This window comes from Excalfactoria chinensis, chromosome 3 (genome assembly GCF_039878825.1).
Source record: "Excalfactoria chinensis isolate bCotChi1 chromosome 3, bCotChi1.hap2, whole genome shotgun sequence".
Classification (NCBI taxonomy): domain Eukaryota; kingdom Metazoa; phylum Chordata; class Aves; order Galliformes; family Phasianidae; genus Excalfactoria; species Excalfactoria chinensis.
Window position 1 is genome coordinate 40,772,709 of NC_092827.1, and position 17,689 is coordinate 40,790,397.

A 17,689-nucleotide genomic window follows, 5' to 3' on the forward strand; every position below is an offset into this window, starting at 1 on the left:
CTCAGTGAGTAACTTGGGGACAAACCTCATCTTCTACCTCCACCTCAGCTAAGCTGTTCTCCAGTACTGGACTAGGGGAGCCTTCTAATCCATCTCCTGCACTTCTCTAAGAGCTTCACAGTGCCCCAGCTACTTTCAGCTGTTAGTTCACATCTGCCTTTATACTATAGAGCAGTTGCAGAGCAAATGCTGTAGTGACTTGCTTAAAGCTGTAACAGGAACTGAAGGAAAGACAAATTATTATACAAAGCGTGTAGGTGTGTGTATTTCTCTAAAGGTAGTAGACTATTAAGGTGAGGTTAAGAAAAGAATAACAGCACATTCTATCAATAGGTAGAGAACACTGACGGCAGCTAACCTGCAACAACTGCAGAAAAGGAGACAGCAAAATCTGACAAAAAGCTGATTTCAGAACTAGGTTTGGAGAATTACATGGAAAAAATAATAGCAAAAGTGATTATTAAATGGCTGTGGTTGATACAGGATAGGTAACTATTACTGACTTCAAATCAAGTAATAAGTACAAGCCATTCTCTCTCTCTCTCTCTCCCCCCATGTATACATGCACAAAATGGCTTTAACAAGGAAGTTTCAACTGTCAAGAATAACGTTGAAAATATTGCATATAATATTAAAAATAAAAAGCAGGTTTAAATGTAATTTACTGACCTTCTTGTAGTCTATCAAATTTCCTTTTCCTTGTGCCTTAAAGAGAAAGAGAGAATTTATATAACCTACTATATAATTTTATATATTACCTACTATAGAATAGAACAGCAAGAGTATAAAATACAATTAGAGGACCTACTACTTCAAACAGAATTGACTTTCTTTAGGAATCTGATGGAGAAAAAATACAACTGTAGGTATTACCAGCTTATCCAACATAGTTCTGTTTCACAGAATCAGGCTTTTTAGTCTTAGCACTACCAGAAGAGGTGTGTTCGGCGTGCCCTCTCTTAAGCATAAGATGTTACAAGCAGCAGGAGTATTTTCTCATGCTCCGCTCCTATCAAACACTCAAGCCAACAGCAGTTACACTTCTCCAAGCAGCAGCCTTAGCTAATGTTTTCTAAGCTTTCTTTTTACAATAGCATATCTACCCTTTTTTTCCTTTTATCCTCACAGTAGTTTGCTCTTTGACTTTTACTGACCCTGATTTCAGACACAGAGGCTTTCTTCTTTCACATAAGATTTCTGCATCTGGTTTAGCTTCCTCACAGGCATAAAGACTGACTTGCAAAAGCTATGCCTCCTAGTCAAATTGGGGTAACTTTCCAGGTCTCACTGCTTGGCTGTGCCAAGGCTCTTGGGCCCCAAAGAAAAGGATCTGTTTACCAGCATGCTAAAGATATATACAACCAACTCAGCTTAGCCTTTCTTCTGAATACCACATGCCAGTAGTGAGGGACAATAATTTTAGGACATTCTTCATCAACAATCAGATGGTGTGACATCAGCTCACCTTGCCAGGAAGAAAGATCCCTGAATCCCCCATGAAATGCATCAGATAAGCAGACCACAAGCAGACAGTTTATGACACTGCTTTTGAAGCAGGTTTTCAGGACTAGTGGTTTTGAAGATTGACTTTTCTTTCTCAGATGAGATGACCCTCTTAGGTGTGTTCTTAAAACCTGTACTTCACAATACTTAACAAAGCATCTGATAAATCATCTACAAAGCATTTCAGAAATGCTTTTTTTTTTCCCCCTTCAGACAAGGCTCAGAAAGACACGGTAAAAGGTACAAGGATTACCTTGGCCTAAGTGAGATTGTGCTAGTTTCTAACTTCTTCTCTTACTGAATTTAAAATGAGGTGGGCTAAGATGAGTTCTAGACCTGTTTGTAAGGGATTCTTATTTATTTATTTAAATTTTAAGGCTTTCCAAAGCCTCATCAGGACTGCATTTAGCAGTTATTTCAGCACTTTGTCTAGAGGTCAGCATTCAAGCATTTGTCTACAGTGGTGTTTCCTGGAAACCATTGAAAAAACAACACTCCCAAAATAAACACATTTCAGGACTCTACACCCCAGCCCGTATTGCTTTTCAAATAAGACAGCTGACCATTTGTATGTATATATACGTATATATATCGTACATATATACATATACACATCTACAACTTTATTGCAATTTTATGACATGGCTTCCCTCTGTATGCATCCCAAGTTTCTTTTAAGGCAGTTTCTGAACTTCCAAATCTGAAGCTAATCTTCTCAAAATACATACATTCAGCATTGATGCAGCCTTCCACATGTGGTGATCTGGTGTGTTTTGCTCTTTCCAAATAAAGAAACAAGCGGGCTGTTAAAAAGTCTCCAGCTCAGCAGCATGAAGGTGCATATGGCTGTCTCTATTCTAAAGCTACTGTAGGAACAGTGCCTGTTTCTGGACTTGTGACAAGAGAACTCTGGTGAAACAACCACAAAAAGTTCTGGGCTCCACAGTAGCTCAGGCATCCTTGATTAAGACACAAATGACAGGCAGTAAGTCCTGGCCACATGCTTTGTCCTTAGCTAAAATGATATTAAGTACAATACTTCTATGTAGAGCGTGTCACTTCTTTTGCCTTCAGCAAAAACTGCTTCATGCCCATTTTTGGTATAAGAATTAGCAAGGAGACAGACGGCACTCCTGGAATCCCGCAACCTCCTCTAGATTCTGCAGATGGGAAATGGTTTCAAAGCCTTTACAAAGTGTGCTGTGGTAATGCCATTATTCTCCAACTGCAATCATCTAAATCCATTTACATTCAACTCACATCCGAGCCTTGTGTGGAGACTGCAGAATCTGAAAATTTCTCATCATACATTATAAACTAACATCCTCGAATTTCAAATTGACATAAAGCTTGTTTTGGTTCAAGATTCACACACACACACACACACACACACAGTACCACGGCAACCTGACAACCTCTAAAGGAGAATTAGGCAGTAGCTCAAACTTTACATCCTATGATACTGAGGTGTGCTTTCAAACCAAGAAGGAAAGAAGCCATCAGCAAGCATCTTAAAGGAATAGGTTTGCAGGGAGCTAGCTTATTATCAAAGGCAGCAGAGTTTCTTCTGAAGAATCAGTGTAACGCCAGCAGGAATTTCCGAACAGTACACAACACAGCTGTTTAGACAGGCAAAATCAAGTCTGTCTGATACAGGAACACAACAGAATGTTTAATTTGGGTCATTTTTCGTGTGTCTTCCACTCTTTCTCCTCCCTGCTCTCCTGTATAGTTATCTATTTGTATTTCAGCACACAAGAAGTATTCTTAGGCCTGAACCACACAGTTCTACATGGTAATGTAAAACAGTGATATGCTACACAGCTATCTTAGTTCTTCCTATATTCCTATATTCTTCCTATATTCTTCCTTATGTGTTAGAGGAAAGATAACTGAATGAAGAGAACTGAGAATAAGGACATCAACCAACTAGACCTCACAAAGTCTTTGTAGTGGTCAGGAAGCCATGTCTCCCAGGTCTTTTCCCTCTGTTGAAAATTATAAATCCCAGAGAAAAGATAGCCAAAGAAAATACGACCACTGTGGTGGCTTTACACTGCCACTGAAAGTAGGTTGAAGCTAAGAAATGGGGCTTTGCAAAAATGGTAAGAGACATATGCTCCATGGAAATGAATCTGCTTGTTACACTGACACACAGAAGTCTTAGAGCTCATTTGTCAGTTCCTTTAATTTCATCCTCTTAAAATAATGACAGAGAGAGGTTTTAGGTATTGGAGAGTGGAAGTAATAACCTTTGCATTATCTCATCTGATGTCAGTTTCTGAGTTTCTCTGTAGGTTGAAAGCACAGATGGGAAGAGAGATGCAAATGACAGAAGTAGGCAATTCTAAACAATGTTTTTATTTACCTCTCTGATCTGTTTAATCCATGCATCCCTTCCAAGAAACTCCTGATGAAGGACTGCAGGAGCACAATTCAAACTGAAGGCCATGGCATCACTAGAACTTTCTTCAACAAATGGCTGAAGGTCTGAATGTAGCTGAAAGAGAAGAACATTTTTTTTCAGCTTCCAGAAGCAGACTATACATTTATCTATCAATTCAAAGCCAACATCCCAATTCTATAGCTACTTGCCATTTTCTGCTTTGACACTTGCATTTTGGTTGCACTTCAATACCTGGGGAGGGAGAGGAAGAGGGAAAAGCACTGCAGTGGCAGAAAATTGTCATGAAGACAAGTACGTAGAGTATCTCCAAATAAATAGGTAAAGGGCAGCTTGTAGAGCTGGGCAAATGATGGCACAGTCAGGTAAGGAATCGTTGAATGGAAAGAAGTGGAAAAAACTATACAAGAAAGAATGATTTAGTCGTTGTTGAGATCAGTTTTTTGTCTGTTAAGGGCAATGCATTCTACCTACTTTTCAGTAACTGAAGAAGTTGATGCAGTACAACTTGTTTTCTGACAAGGAAATATTACACAGCTAGTAGCCTTCTATGAAAATCATGCAATTGTTTATACATAACCATATTAGTCAGTGGAGAAAGTATTAATATGAAAGCATACACTAAATATATTAAAAATCTAGTCTGAAATAGATGTAGTTTTCTCTCAGAGTAGTACCTAGAAATAGCACATAGCAATATTTGTACGTCAATGAAGTTATGCTTTTGAAAACCACTTCCTTTTCCTGGAGGAACTAGAAACCACATAAACCAACTGAGTAGAAGCGGATGGGAGGTCTGTTTGCCTGTCTCAAGCATCTTCATTTACAAGTACTGCAATACAGACAGAGTGGTTATGCGAGGCAAAACAGGAGTGCTGAAGATCTTAATTTCCCTATTGTATTTTGCTTTGTACTAGTTGTATCTGTGGACTGAAAGACTTCCAACGTTTAAAGAAAATATTTCTGTCCATTTTTCAGTGAAGAAAATGCAGCTTACATACACTGAAATATTTTAACTCAAACAAAGTTGACTAAGTGGATGCGCTCCTGACTTGAACTGAAAATGCCAGAGATATGCCTCTGTGTAAGGCCAGTGAGCTCCCACAGAGGACAAGTAGAAATCTTAAACCTGCACAGACATTTTGCAGTGACTTTCTCAACTAAGCATGAGGGAGGGTCGGACATTCTCTGGGAAATCCTACTGCTGCAGAAGTTTATGCTGATGCTGTCATCATCTGGTTACCTCCCTCACCATGCATCATTTACTCCCTCTGGAAGTTACCTCCACAGCAGGTTAGACAGAAGGGAACAGATGCAAGTACTTTAGCCACTGCAGCTCCTGCCTCAGCCTCATGTGCTACTGCAGGGAGCTGAACTCATTGGCACAAACGTTTGCATGGAGGCAGCTTGGCACCCAATACCTGCTTCCCTCTGCAATTCCTGCTGCTGGGACTGTGGCTTGAAGAACATATGATCATGGAAAGTAAAGCTTTAAGCTGCTACAGACAGATGAACTAGAGGGACTTTTAACAGAGCCTCAAATGAAATACAGCACACAGACAGACTTGTGATTTTGCCAGTTCAAAAGCACTGCTCACATCAGCAGTTTCTGTAAACGTTATACCAGGCAGTGGTCTCTCAGTACCATTAACCTGCTGACATAGGTCTGTGGCATAGTGGTGTCACAGAGCAGAGCTCAAAACCAACACATCTTGCAAGTTTTTCCAATTTTAAAATCTCAGATTGAAAGAAAAAGGTGTACCTTATGACTCATGGACATGTGCTTTCCATACCGAAATGCCATGTCTTGAATCTCAGTGCTGTGCTTTGCTAGTTCCATTGCAGCCTGGCAGCTCTTTGCCAGCAAGGCACTATGTGACAGGAAAACCTGTTCCTTCCATGTAGATATTCCGATGTCATCTGTAAGACAGTTCTGTAAATGAAAGAAAGGTGAAAATGAAAACACCAAAACTGCAACTGTCAGCTCATGGAAGTTAGCATTGTGGCAGAAGAAAATGCAACATGTGGTAGGTAACAAAACTCTGGATGCCAAGGTACTAAAGAGAAGTGCTTTTGGGGATAGGTAGAGAAAAATACTAGAATAAATATGCCAGAAACTTCAACAAACAACATTTTCGTTTTCTGCTCGAAAAGAACAACAAACAAAATATGTGGAGTCATCAACAGATTCCACATAGATCCTTTTCTAAATGACTTTATTATTATCCTGAACATTAACAGTCAATTGTATTCCCTCTGCAGTACTGGGGAGAAAAAAAGAAAGCAGAAAACAAAGTATGTCTATATTTCAGCCTCTTGCCAGTAATTAAGAACCATCAATCCCAAACAAACAGGATGCCATCTCAGAAGTCATTATCATTTCTTCTTTGCAGTTAAGGAAAAAAACAACACGACACTAAAGAAATGCATATAGAACTGCAATAGAAAGATGAAGGTGAGTGATGAAGGACTCGTACCTCTTCCTTTCCAGGAAAAACTGAAAGGGTTTCAAAACAAATAAATAAAGCCATGTTTGATGAAAGTCGGGTATTAACTTTCCCAGAGGCCTGACAGAGATGTCTCTAGTGAACTTTATCACCTTGATACTAAGGTCAAAGATGCTTAACGTTTCCCCAAATCCTCTATATCTAAAACATTAATTGGAATTGCTTCCTACAAAATGGAAATGTGTTTTAGTTAACACGAATCCCATCTTCTCTTCCCCAAATATGAATTCATTTGTGTTGGTATTTCACTATTTTACTAAGTCTTCCAAGCTAGAAGCGACACGTAAACTTCCTCACATATACACATCGCTGTTACACTTGTATGTATTCTCCAGATAGAAGATATAAATAAATAGAAAAGACCACATTGTTTTGCATATAAAAAGCTAGAACCAGTAAAGAGAAACTCCAGGGAAAAAAATCATGCATATACAAGTTAAAAAGTTGGTAATTTCTCAGTTCAGACAAACCTATAGCATACACTAAACCAAAACATTCTTCAAAGAGTAATACAAAAATCTCCAACATAACAAGTATTTTCCTTCAAAGTGACATCAATTAAATTACTTAGCAATGAGCACGTAGTAGTTCTATGTGACCCTATAGTTTTCTCACAAGGTATTATCTGTCATGAAATAGGTAACAAATGAAATAGAATCCACCCATTCAGCTCTAATTTTCCTCCCTTATGGATATCACTCAGAAGTGCTGCGTTACAAGGGAGAGGATAATTTGAGACTAATGGAAAAAGTAGGAGAATACTGCAATGCCAAGTAACACAGTGCTGTATCAAAATTCCATTGCTTTCAGACATACTATTAACTTATACAAGGAATGTGAAGAACAGAGAAACCACATGTTTGCTATTACGTATTTGATAACTTACAAAGTCAAGCCTGAATTTTCCTCATGTTTCATTTTACTGTTGTAATTTTGTTTTAATATCTTGACTCAGCCCAGAGCATGTGCAAATTCCCATGACTGGCAAAATGTCAAAACGAGCATTTAACTCAAGTAGTTTCCTCTGTATCAAGTGATAGGTTCCCTCCCCATCCACCCCCCCTGAACTCAGATATAGATCCATTCATTTTAAATTTGAAAACAGGAGCTCTTGGAAGACGCAACACAATCTTTTGCTTAACAACCAATCTGCTCAGAGAAAGAACAGGATTTACTAAAATGTGCTGGATGATACTGGAAACTGGCAGTGATTCTTACAATTATTTGTTTTAAATCCAACCAAGACAAACATACTCTTAAGGTATCCTTAAACAATTTATGAAGTTAAAACATCTTTCAGAACATCCACAGGTTGAACATTTTAGATTCTCTGAGCCCTTGAACAGTAAGAGAAATGCAGGCTTAATCGAATAATGCAGCAACTGAAGCAGCTTAAACAGTCCTTCCAACTGAGTGCACATGAGGAAATTGATTCTATGATGTTTGGAAGTGCACAAGAAGCTCCTGTCCATGGGATGAGAACAATGTAAAGCTACATCTATCTGAAATGGACATATAACTTCCAAAAAACTATGAGAATCCAAGACATTAAAAATATAGTATTGTGAACCCCTAGGATACAGAAAGAAGCAAGGTCTAAAACTGAATTACACACATGTGGATGAGACTTAGCATGTAAGTCTGCAAGCCAAAATATAGCTGATTTTAGTCAAAGAAAATCTTCTGACCACATACTTCTAAAGCTTCTGCTTGTTAAGAGAATAGAGGCAAACACAACTGTTCTTCAGCAAGATTTTCTTACAAACGAAATGGCATTTTTTTACCAAAGACAACTTTCATGCTATACAACTGTCTGCCAATGACCCTGCAGTCCTACACAACTACCTATGTTAAGAGCTAAACATGACTTTAAAACATCAAGGAAGCAATGAAACTGATTCTGGTTTTGAGATGTGAAATCTGAAGTAATTGTGATGTTTATTATCTTTGTTAATTCTAGCTGTACTGGACAGGGCTCAGACATTTCATGCCTACAGAGGGACATCATTACAAAGCTCTGCCCTCAAGAGATGGGTCTGGATCCTCATCAACTCTCATGCTGTTTGTGCAGCAGAGGCTGGGTGAAGACAGCTGAATCCTTCACCATCCCTCAAAAAAGCAGTCAATTCCAGGTCCAGATGCACTTTGAGGAGTGCTGGCATGGGAGTGCCTTGAAAATATCTGAAGCACCTTTGTCAATCACCACTTCTATTCCAGTTACGCTCAAGAAAAATGGTCCTCAAGGGTCTATCTAACAGCAGGTTTGCTTTTCTTGCAAACGTGTTTTGATAATTCACACTCACAATTTGAAAACTCCAAGAATCGGTGTTTTAAAAACTAATTTTTCAAAGCAGTAACTGGAAGAGGGAAATAAAGAAGAGCTGAGGGCGCTCCCACTTTCATTAATGGCAAGGTCAGTTACTGTCTTGTGAGAAAGAAATTGGATAGTTGAGAGATTTTTTTTCTGTTAAACTACTTCTGTAATTTAAATTCAGTCTGAAACAATCATCCCAGGCAACAGGAAAGGTAGAACTCTCAGAAAATGAACTTGCAGGACAAAATATGCAGTCGTAGCGGGGCAGGTCTTCGTTGTTATGGTAACAAGTATCCCCAGTGCAAAAGTGGTTTGTCACACCAGAGAAAATGGTTATATGCAGCTGAAAACATATTCAAAGGAACATGAATGACAATTGTTTCTTAGAAGTGCACAAAATCATATGCAAAAACAGGAAAGAGTAGAAGCCAGATACAGATCGCATAAAGGGAAGCTTTATTTTAATCGATACGATGGCAATTCCTTCTCAGCCATCTGCTGTTGCACAAAACCATCAAGATGTCTGAACCACTTTGACACCAAGCTTTATAGCTCAATTCTCAACAGGCAAATAACCCACCTAAACACAGAGAAATATTATGAAATAGTTCTACTATTTAGAAGTTTCACATTAGATCAATCGAGAATGATTATTTTACATAGGTAAAATCCAATATAGTTATCAGTCCCTCTAACTACAACAAGGCCTTGCAAAACATCTTGCATGTGGTTCATACGAGCTTTAAACAGATGTACTCCTGCTTGCTGGACATCACAAGGAATCTTTTATTGGTCTATTACTATACGTCTTCTGTATTTTTGGAGAGAGAGGCTGCAAGTAGGCCAATAAAGCATGCCACTGACTATCTAACACTGCTTCCTATGACAAAGTGTTAAAAAAAACCAAAGATTGAAGAATTCTAGTAAATTAAAATCTCTCTTCACATATGTTACTTTTAAATCCCTCTGGAAAAGCCTAGTATTTAAAGAACAAAAGGAATAAACAAGAAGCATCGGCCTTCTTTCCAGCTATGCTTTCCCCAACTCTGAAACACTCACCTATTCTTTTCACAGATGCTTTTTACTCAGATTCCATATTTTATCATTTTCTCTCGTCTTGCAAAAGAAACATATTAAAAAAACAAAACAAACCAAACAAACAAACAAAAAGAGCTCTGACTGCTGCCCCACTAAAAGTTGGTTAACATTACTCATAATTCATCTGATTTGCCTTCTGTAGTAAAATTTATATGCAAATCCATTACTTGCAGCACGTGCTCATAGCATTCCAGTTGATGATCACGTGCAGAATCCCAAAACACAACCCCTCAAAGCAGGACCGGTGACCAAACATCAACAAAGAACGGGTATAGCTCACTGCATACAGCCTATGCTTTGCAGGAAAATAAGTTTATGTTCGATATTAGTCTAAGCCTGTTAATACTGACTAATTCACTATTTGGTACAATGAGTACTTGCTACAGAGAGATTTCTTTTTCATATTTGTTTTACATACTAATTCGACCCCATTTTCAAACAATTCAACTGAAAATTTCAATAATACTTTACAGCCACCAGAAGAATATCTTTGAAACAGTGATATCTTATGTAACAGCCTCATTCTGATATTAAAGTGAGGTTTGGTAACACACATCTAGCATCAGCTGGATAATTTGGAGGTGAGAAATTAAAAAAGAACACTACAGTTTCCTATGGAAACCCATAATACTTTAAAAAACAGTCTGCCAAGTAACATACGAGATCCAACACACTCAAACATTTGTTAAATGACCTGGGATATTACGACAGAAGATTTCTGAAAGTGCAAAAGTATTCTGTGAGCTGGCAAACATTTCAGGAGCCTTCACTCTTCTAAAAGTAGGAAATAAAAGATCCAGCACACCATTTTGTTCTGTTAAAAAAAGACACTGTGATCATGAGTGAGGGCCATGTTAGGCAAATATAATCACTGCACTCACTAAGGGCATACACTTTTACTTCCAAATTAGAACTAGATGTAGGAGAGGCAGATGGGAAGCAGGAACGGTGCCCTTTAGTCACAGAATTTGGGGTTCTGACATGGGATTTAGCACAAAGCTGCAAAAATTTATTTCACTGCCCCTTTGTGTTCCAGTTTACAGTCCGGAACATTAGCTTAAGCCATTAATGCAATGTCTTCAACCACAACATCTATATACTACTTGCAACAAAAGTAGCAGCCCTAATCTTTAGGTTGTGCTCGCAACTGAGGCCTACACTTCAAAGGTAGGACTGCCACTGCAAATAAAGATAACAAGTTAAAACAATCTTTATTTTCCCCCTTTTTACACAGATATAATGACCCACACTGTGAAGACCCAATCAAGAACAACCAAGCAGCACATACTACAATGGGATGGCTGCAGGACTGCATGGAGTTTTACAGAGAGGGAAGTGGTAATGAGAGCTGTCAAATCATTATATCCGTTATACATCTTCAGTAGTAAATAAGGTCAGCATTGTCAGGTCAAAAGATCCTTTTAATTTTCCCATAGGGTCATCCAAATGAAGCAAGCTGAAAATACATTCTTGGATAAACATGAACTTAGGATCTCAAAGGGGAAAGGTGAATTTTGAGAAGTTATTTTTATCTGAAGTAAAAGAGAAACAATACCTAGCAAAACTCAAACAACTCAGCGCCGAACAAGAAATGAGTCCATTTTATGCTACTGAGAAGTTTTATAACAACTGTATTAAAGACACTTAACATAAGAACCACAACCTTCCTGCCTCAAAAAGAAGAAAAAAAACCCAAAAAAGCGAGAAGACATCCTTCCACTTTTCTAACTTGAAGATATTCCCAGCAATGAAAATGTCATTACTAACATACCCGCGCCCCACTGTTAAAAAAGAAAGTAAGCTTGACATTTGAGGCTTAGTTGCAGAATAGATTAAAGTATTTGTCTTACCTCCAGGAAATGTCATTCAAATTTTGGTTTTGGTCAAATTGCAGTTGGTGATGGAAGGAAGATGCACAAAAGGTACAAATAAGACTAATAGCTGACTTAGACCATTTTGCAATCTCTGCTACAGAGATGGTCAGCATATGAATGGGGCACTGCCACAGAATAGCAAGAAAAGCGGCAGGGATACATCTAAATACACAACAAGGATCCACATTTCATAAAGGACAAAATTTTTACAAAAAGGAAGAAAAAATGCTACACTTCTTTGCTCTCGGTCTGAAGAGGTGACATACATTATAAAACTAAACTTCAGACACCATCATCTAATTTTCAGTACCTACTATGCCACCATTCAAATCATGCTTTGAATTAACTGGATTTTTCCTAGGATGAGTTTACCATACTTCCAGCTCTTGTTAGACAGAATAAGTCACTAAAACAAAGTAAGTATCTTCTAATTGGGCCAGGGTAGGCAAACACCATGCAGCTGTATGTAGTGTATCTCACACTTCCTCTGCAGTCTGCACCTGGAGTGCTTCTGTACTGCAATAGAAAACAATTATTTTCAAGTTCCTCTAAGATGATGTAGTTGTGTCAGAACTGTCAGCTCGGTGCTTTGCCAAATGAAGAAAAAGAAGAGTTTGACCTTCTGTGATGGCAGGAGCCCAAAAAGAGTCCTCAACACTTCTTACTTACATAGTGCCCACTGTTAAAATACAGTCTCACTGATGAGATCAATGAGTAGTACTTTACTCCTACCCATAAAAGTAGCTGTTGCTCTTCTAAATATAACGCATCTGGGGTTTGGTTGTATTTAGAAACCTGCCTGAACACAGAAAATACAATTTAACTTCTTTGCAAAGACCTCAAAGATACCATCTATGTTACTGTAAAACCCCCAGCGCAGCCCTTGCAAGCAGACTGAAGTGCTGCTTACTCACAGATCTAACCCAGGAGGTGCAGGAGCAGTGTGAAGTGCTCAGTGCTGCTCCCACACTTCCACCATGAAGAGGAGCCAGGGGATGGCTCTAAGCACATTGTCCCTTGCCTGCAGCCCCCAGCACAGCTCTCTTGCTAGAGGCTCTCATCTCCCCAGAGGGAACTGCTCAATGGAGCAGCGTGAGCACTCCCTGCTAACTGGCTTCAGCCAAGAGAAGATGGATAAGCTGAAGCAAGGTTAGTTGAAGTAACATGCCTCCATCGTGTGCGACACTTTCTGTGGCCCAGCTGTAGCACATCCACAGCCTGACGCTCTGCTTTGCACACTGTGGTTTTGCCTGGTGTAGAGCTGCCAATGCGGGAGCCTACTGTGGCAGTAACCTGTATGAGCTGATGATTTATTTTGCTGCATACTGCAACATGGCAACAGAAAGTCAGAACAGCGATCTGAATACACAGCACATACAAATGTATTCATAAGCTTCTGCCATCTCATACGCTGAACATTAAGACACAAGTGTCTGAGGCAAACTAGGCACATGAGAAAGCATAAGAAATAAAACTATATACTGCAGTAGATTTTAAGATACATATTTACATACACACATTGCTGATCATTGCCATACTGTGCAAACTTGCTATTTAAGACCTGCAGAGGTTACGGCAATTTTAAATGATCAGTTTTTGCACATGGTAAGATACAGGCAATACAAAATAAAACTCAGTTTTGCTCCAACATTCTGCTCAAGCCAACTTACTTCATGTAAGTCTTTTGTATCTCGACAAATTTCCTTAAATATTCTACTAAAGACAAAAGCACCTGGACCTGATTTGCTACATCTTCATTATGGTTGTTGCCACACAAATCAAAACGCAGGACAGTGACACAGAACATCCACAGTTGCCCTTGAAGAGAGAAATGATTCTTTGGTGTGAAACACTGACAGCCAATGCCTCCGCCCACGCCAACTCTGTAATACGTGCACACGATCTACAGTGGAGATAAGTGCAGTACTACAGTTCTAATTCCTCAGCACCGAAACAGATGTTCAAGTTATCAAACTTAAACACCAAAAAAAGAACACACTGAAGCATTTCTGCAAAGGTTCAGCGTTCACAGGTGCCACAGTGACGTCAGTGCTGAACCTCACCATGACTGCAGCTCATTCTCTTCCTCCCCCTTCCTCTTCCGTTTCAAACAGATTAAAAAGTCGCAGCATTTACTGTAGTCACATTAATACCACCAAATGTCTCCAGTATGTAAAATTACTGAAATTCTTACCTCAGATGATCTTGAATTTTCATAGTAGATACCTTGAACTAAATCACCAATAGCACTTGATATGAGCTCCACGACCTGTAAAAAAAAAAACAAAAACCAAACAGGCTTACATCTTTACTAGTAAATTTAGTCATAATTGAAGAAAAGCTACTGCCTGACTTGCAGAGAGGTAAATGGTTTACAACTTCCTTTGTAGAAAGCTAGATGTGAAGGACTGCAGGAATTACCAGGACACATTCTGCACAAGCACGATCCTGTCTCCCTGCTAAAGCCTGCGCTGCTGTAACTCTTCTATCAAAGTTTTAAATAATATATAAAACCCAATGTTTAAAAAAAGAATTTTAAAAGGATAGTAATATATAAAACCCAATATTTTAAAATGAATGTTTAAAAAAAAAAATAAAAAAAATCGAAGTATGAACTACGGAGTGTATTCACAGGACATTCGCAAAGCTACCAAATCCCAGTTCATGAATATAAGACAATACCTCATCTGGGCTTGGTTTTGTTTTGCTGTTCTTTTTTTCCTGCCAAGTAAACACTTCGCAATACCTCTCATTGGGAGCTGTTAAAATTCTAATCTTCGCGGCTAATACGGAAAAGTCAGAATCCACGGAAAGGTAACCTTTCAAATGTGATCATTTGGTATTCGGGTGTCCTGGGAATGCACTGTGGATGTATTTAGCGCATGGCCTGAGGCTCAGCTGTACCACATACTCTGGAAGTCTGCAACACGGGAATGATTAAATCAGATTTATCAATCTGTATTATCTTCAGGGTTCAGACTTTTTATTTTATTCAAGTGAAGCCTAAAAATCTGAACTTGATCCAGAATGTAAAACAAGCATTCCATGGTCTCCCTGGAACTACTGTACAGTTTAAGAGCTGTGCACGTGAACTGTCTTAATTGGAACAAAATACTCAGATTTACTGTAAAATTAAATGCAGGCATTTCAAATAAGCACACCTTAAGGCTACCCCTGCAGTTTTGATTTCTTGAATGCTTCATTTCCTATGCATATGATTCTATATCTGATTCCCCTTTTTGCTTCCTAAATTCAGCCTCATTCTTATTGAATTAAAAGATTTAGTTTCAGTTTTTATCATTCTTGTAACTGAACACAAGAAGTCAAATGATAAAAACCCTAACGGAAAGATATTTTAACATTTGGGCAGACCTTATTTGATAATAAAAACACATTTGCATGCTAGTTTTCAGTACTAGCAGAAAGGTGGTGTTTTTTTTTTTAAAGGCTGCTTCGTATACATATTCATACACACAGAGCAAGCGCTAACTTTAGAAATGCTGCTGATTAAAAGTCATGTTTTTTTCTTGCAATGCATATGGGTTAATTTGGAAGACCCATAAAAACAGCCTTAAAAAAAATAAAAATCACATTGCCCTTTAGGAAACTAGATACCTAAGAATTATTGTAGCAATATGAACTGCAGAGGAACTGAAAGGACAATGATCCTACAGTGTTACCAGATGTGTTGAGTTATTTAAGTGGGGAACAGAGAAAATGAGGGCTTTTTTTCCCCTCCTTTTTTCTTTTCTTCTTCTTCTTCTTTTTCTTTCTTTTTTTTTTTAAAGGTATCAGATAAGCACTATTCCCAAATCCAGGAGGATTGAGTATCGCCAATAGGTCTATGAAAGTCTGTAACAAAATGCCCAAGATCAGATTGTATTACAGTTTATACAAGCAACATCCCAAGATTCTTCTGATGGCTAGGACACATAATACAGATCAATCACTCGCTAAAAAATGTTATGGTTTGTGAAACAGTCTGAGCTCAGAGACCTGCACTGGTAATACGAAGAGGAATTTACAAAGACACTGAGTCCTACTCTAAATGTCAAAGTGATAGTATGAACTTTTAACAATGCATCTGGCTCTGGATAACTAGACCTCTTCCTCTCTCTCCTGAAACTCTAGACTGAGCAAGACCCTGTTTTGGGGTTTCTCCTTTCCATCTCTCCTCTCTTTTTAGTGCAACTCTACTCTCAAAGGCAATTTCAACTGACTTTAAAACAATCTCAGTGAAAACATTTGTGGACAATTGTACCTCTTCCTCTCATAGTTTATAAAACATCTTCATGGAGTTACATATTTAGGAATTATAAGATTTTATATATTAAACACCATTAGGCCTTCAGTGACACATTCTCACTAAATGTTAAATAACAGCAATACTTCTTTCCAAATCTTTCCTTTTCTCTCACAAATTATTTTTCTCAGGTAAACACAAGGCCATACAGATCATTACCAGGAAAGAAGTTCCAGTTTCAAGAGCACAGTGGGATGCTTGCATGAGTCTCTGTTACTTCATTGCCCCTTAGTCTGATTTATGAAAAGTATCTGCTACATAACATCAGTGGCCCGGAGTCTTGAGTGCAGAAGAATGCAATCAAAAATGTGGAAAACAGGTATACTTCCTCTGTGCCCCAAACTGACAAAGAGGAAGAAAAACTACTGCAGATTGAGTAGCACTCATGTGGTCAATGATACACTGACTTGTCCTTCTTTATTCATCAGAAAATTTGAAAGCAATCAAAATCCGCTGTAAAATTTATTTCCTCCTGTTTTATATAAGAGAAAAAGAACAACAGGGAATTGATTTTCCCTGAAGTCATGTAACATGCCAGTGGAAGAGCAGAAAACAGCATCCAGGCCGCCTCTGTTCTCATCTGAGCTTTTGTCTGACCAGTGCCCTGTTCAGCTCTTCAACATTTCTAAGAAGCAAGTTTGAAGAGTAGGAAAGGTAGATGAAAATCACATGCTCCAAACTGTTTTCCTTCTGTTATCATTTGAAGGTTGAGCTCCATTCTGAAGAAGTTCAAAGACTGGGAAAGAGAAGAAAGAACTGCAAGAACTAGTGCTTCAAAACAGCGGGATCTCTACAGACCAAAGGCAGGCTATTCATAGCCTCTCTCCCCACTATTTTTCACTCCTCCATGCATTTCTGAGAAGCCGAGTCTCTCTTAGGTACTAGAGGTGTGGAGGAGTAGCTTTGTATTGACAGAAAATGAATTTCCACTCCATATTTTGCTTTCCGTTCTGAATCAGTATCACCCAAAGTGGTACCTTCTCTGCCCATGAAAGAGCGAGGAAGCCTAGCAGCAAACCAGGGGCTGGCCAAGGATTTGCAGGTGACAGGTTAAAGATCTCATAGATCATTTCACACTCTTTTAACACATTTTGTCCAACAGTTTTGCCTTTTTTTTTCCTTCTTTTTTTTCTTTTTTCTTTTTTCCCCCTTAAGTAGAAACTAAGACATTATGTAGAGTTGTGATGGTCATAGACAGAGGGCTGTAGTCAATGGCTTAATCTCCAGGTGAAGGCTGGTGACAAGTGGTGCCCCTTGGGGACCTGTCTTAGGACCAGTGCTCTTCAGTATCTTTATCAACAACACTGACAGATGAATTCAGTGAGCACTGTCCTGGTTTTACCAGTACTCCATATCATGACATCATGCAGCTAAAGCTGTGCGGTGTTGGAGCAAAGCACAGGGGAACTGCACTTCCTGGGTCTAAGCTCTGGCAGTCTCAGCTATTCTCATGAGGGTTCCAGCTCTGTGAGAGGTGGATACACTGAGAAGAGGCTGACTAAAATTTCCCAGAAGTCTCCAGTACTTCCCAGGTGATTTCTGAATCTGGGTGATGAGACAGAGCTCTCTGCCCTTCCAGGAGGCCAGTCATGACTGCCGGTCAATAAGGAGTCGGGCTCTCTCTCTTTCCTCCTGTTTTCAGTTCATTTGATTTATTATTCTTAATTACTCTGTATTATCTCACAT

The 17,689-nt window shown here is 38.8% G+C and overlaps 1 protein-coding gene across 1 annotated transcript in view; it reads right to left on the reverse strand.

Annotated features, from left to right (window-relative positions):
- PDSS2 (decaprenyl diphosphate synthase subunit 2) overlaps positions 1–17,689 on the reverse strand; it is a 108,975-nt gene that overhangs the window by 10,800 nt on the left and 80,486 nt on the right. The window contains exons 4-7 of the mRNA XM_072331304.1: positions 13,895–13,969; positions 5,670–5,840; positions 3,872–4,003; positions 670–705 (exon numbers count right to left, since the gene is read on the reverse strand). Of these exons, the coding sequence (XP_072187405.1) occupies positions 670–705; positions 3,872–4,003; positions 5,670–5,840; positions 13,895–13,969 (414 nt within the window). The remainder of the gene's footprint in view (positions 1–669; positions 706–3,871; positions 4,004–5,669; positions 5,841–13,894; positions 13,970–17,689) is intronic.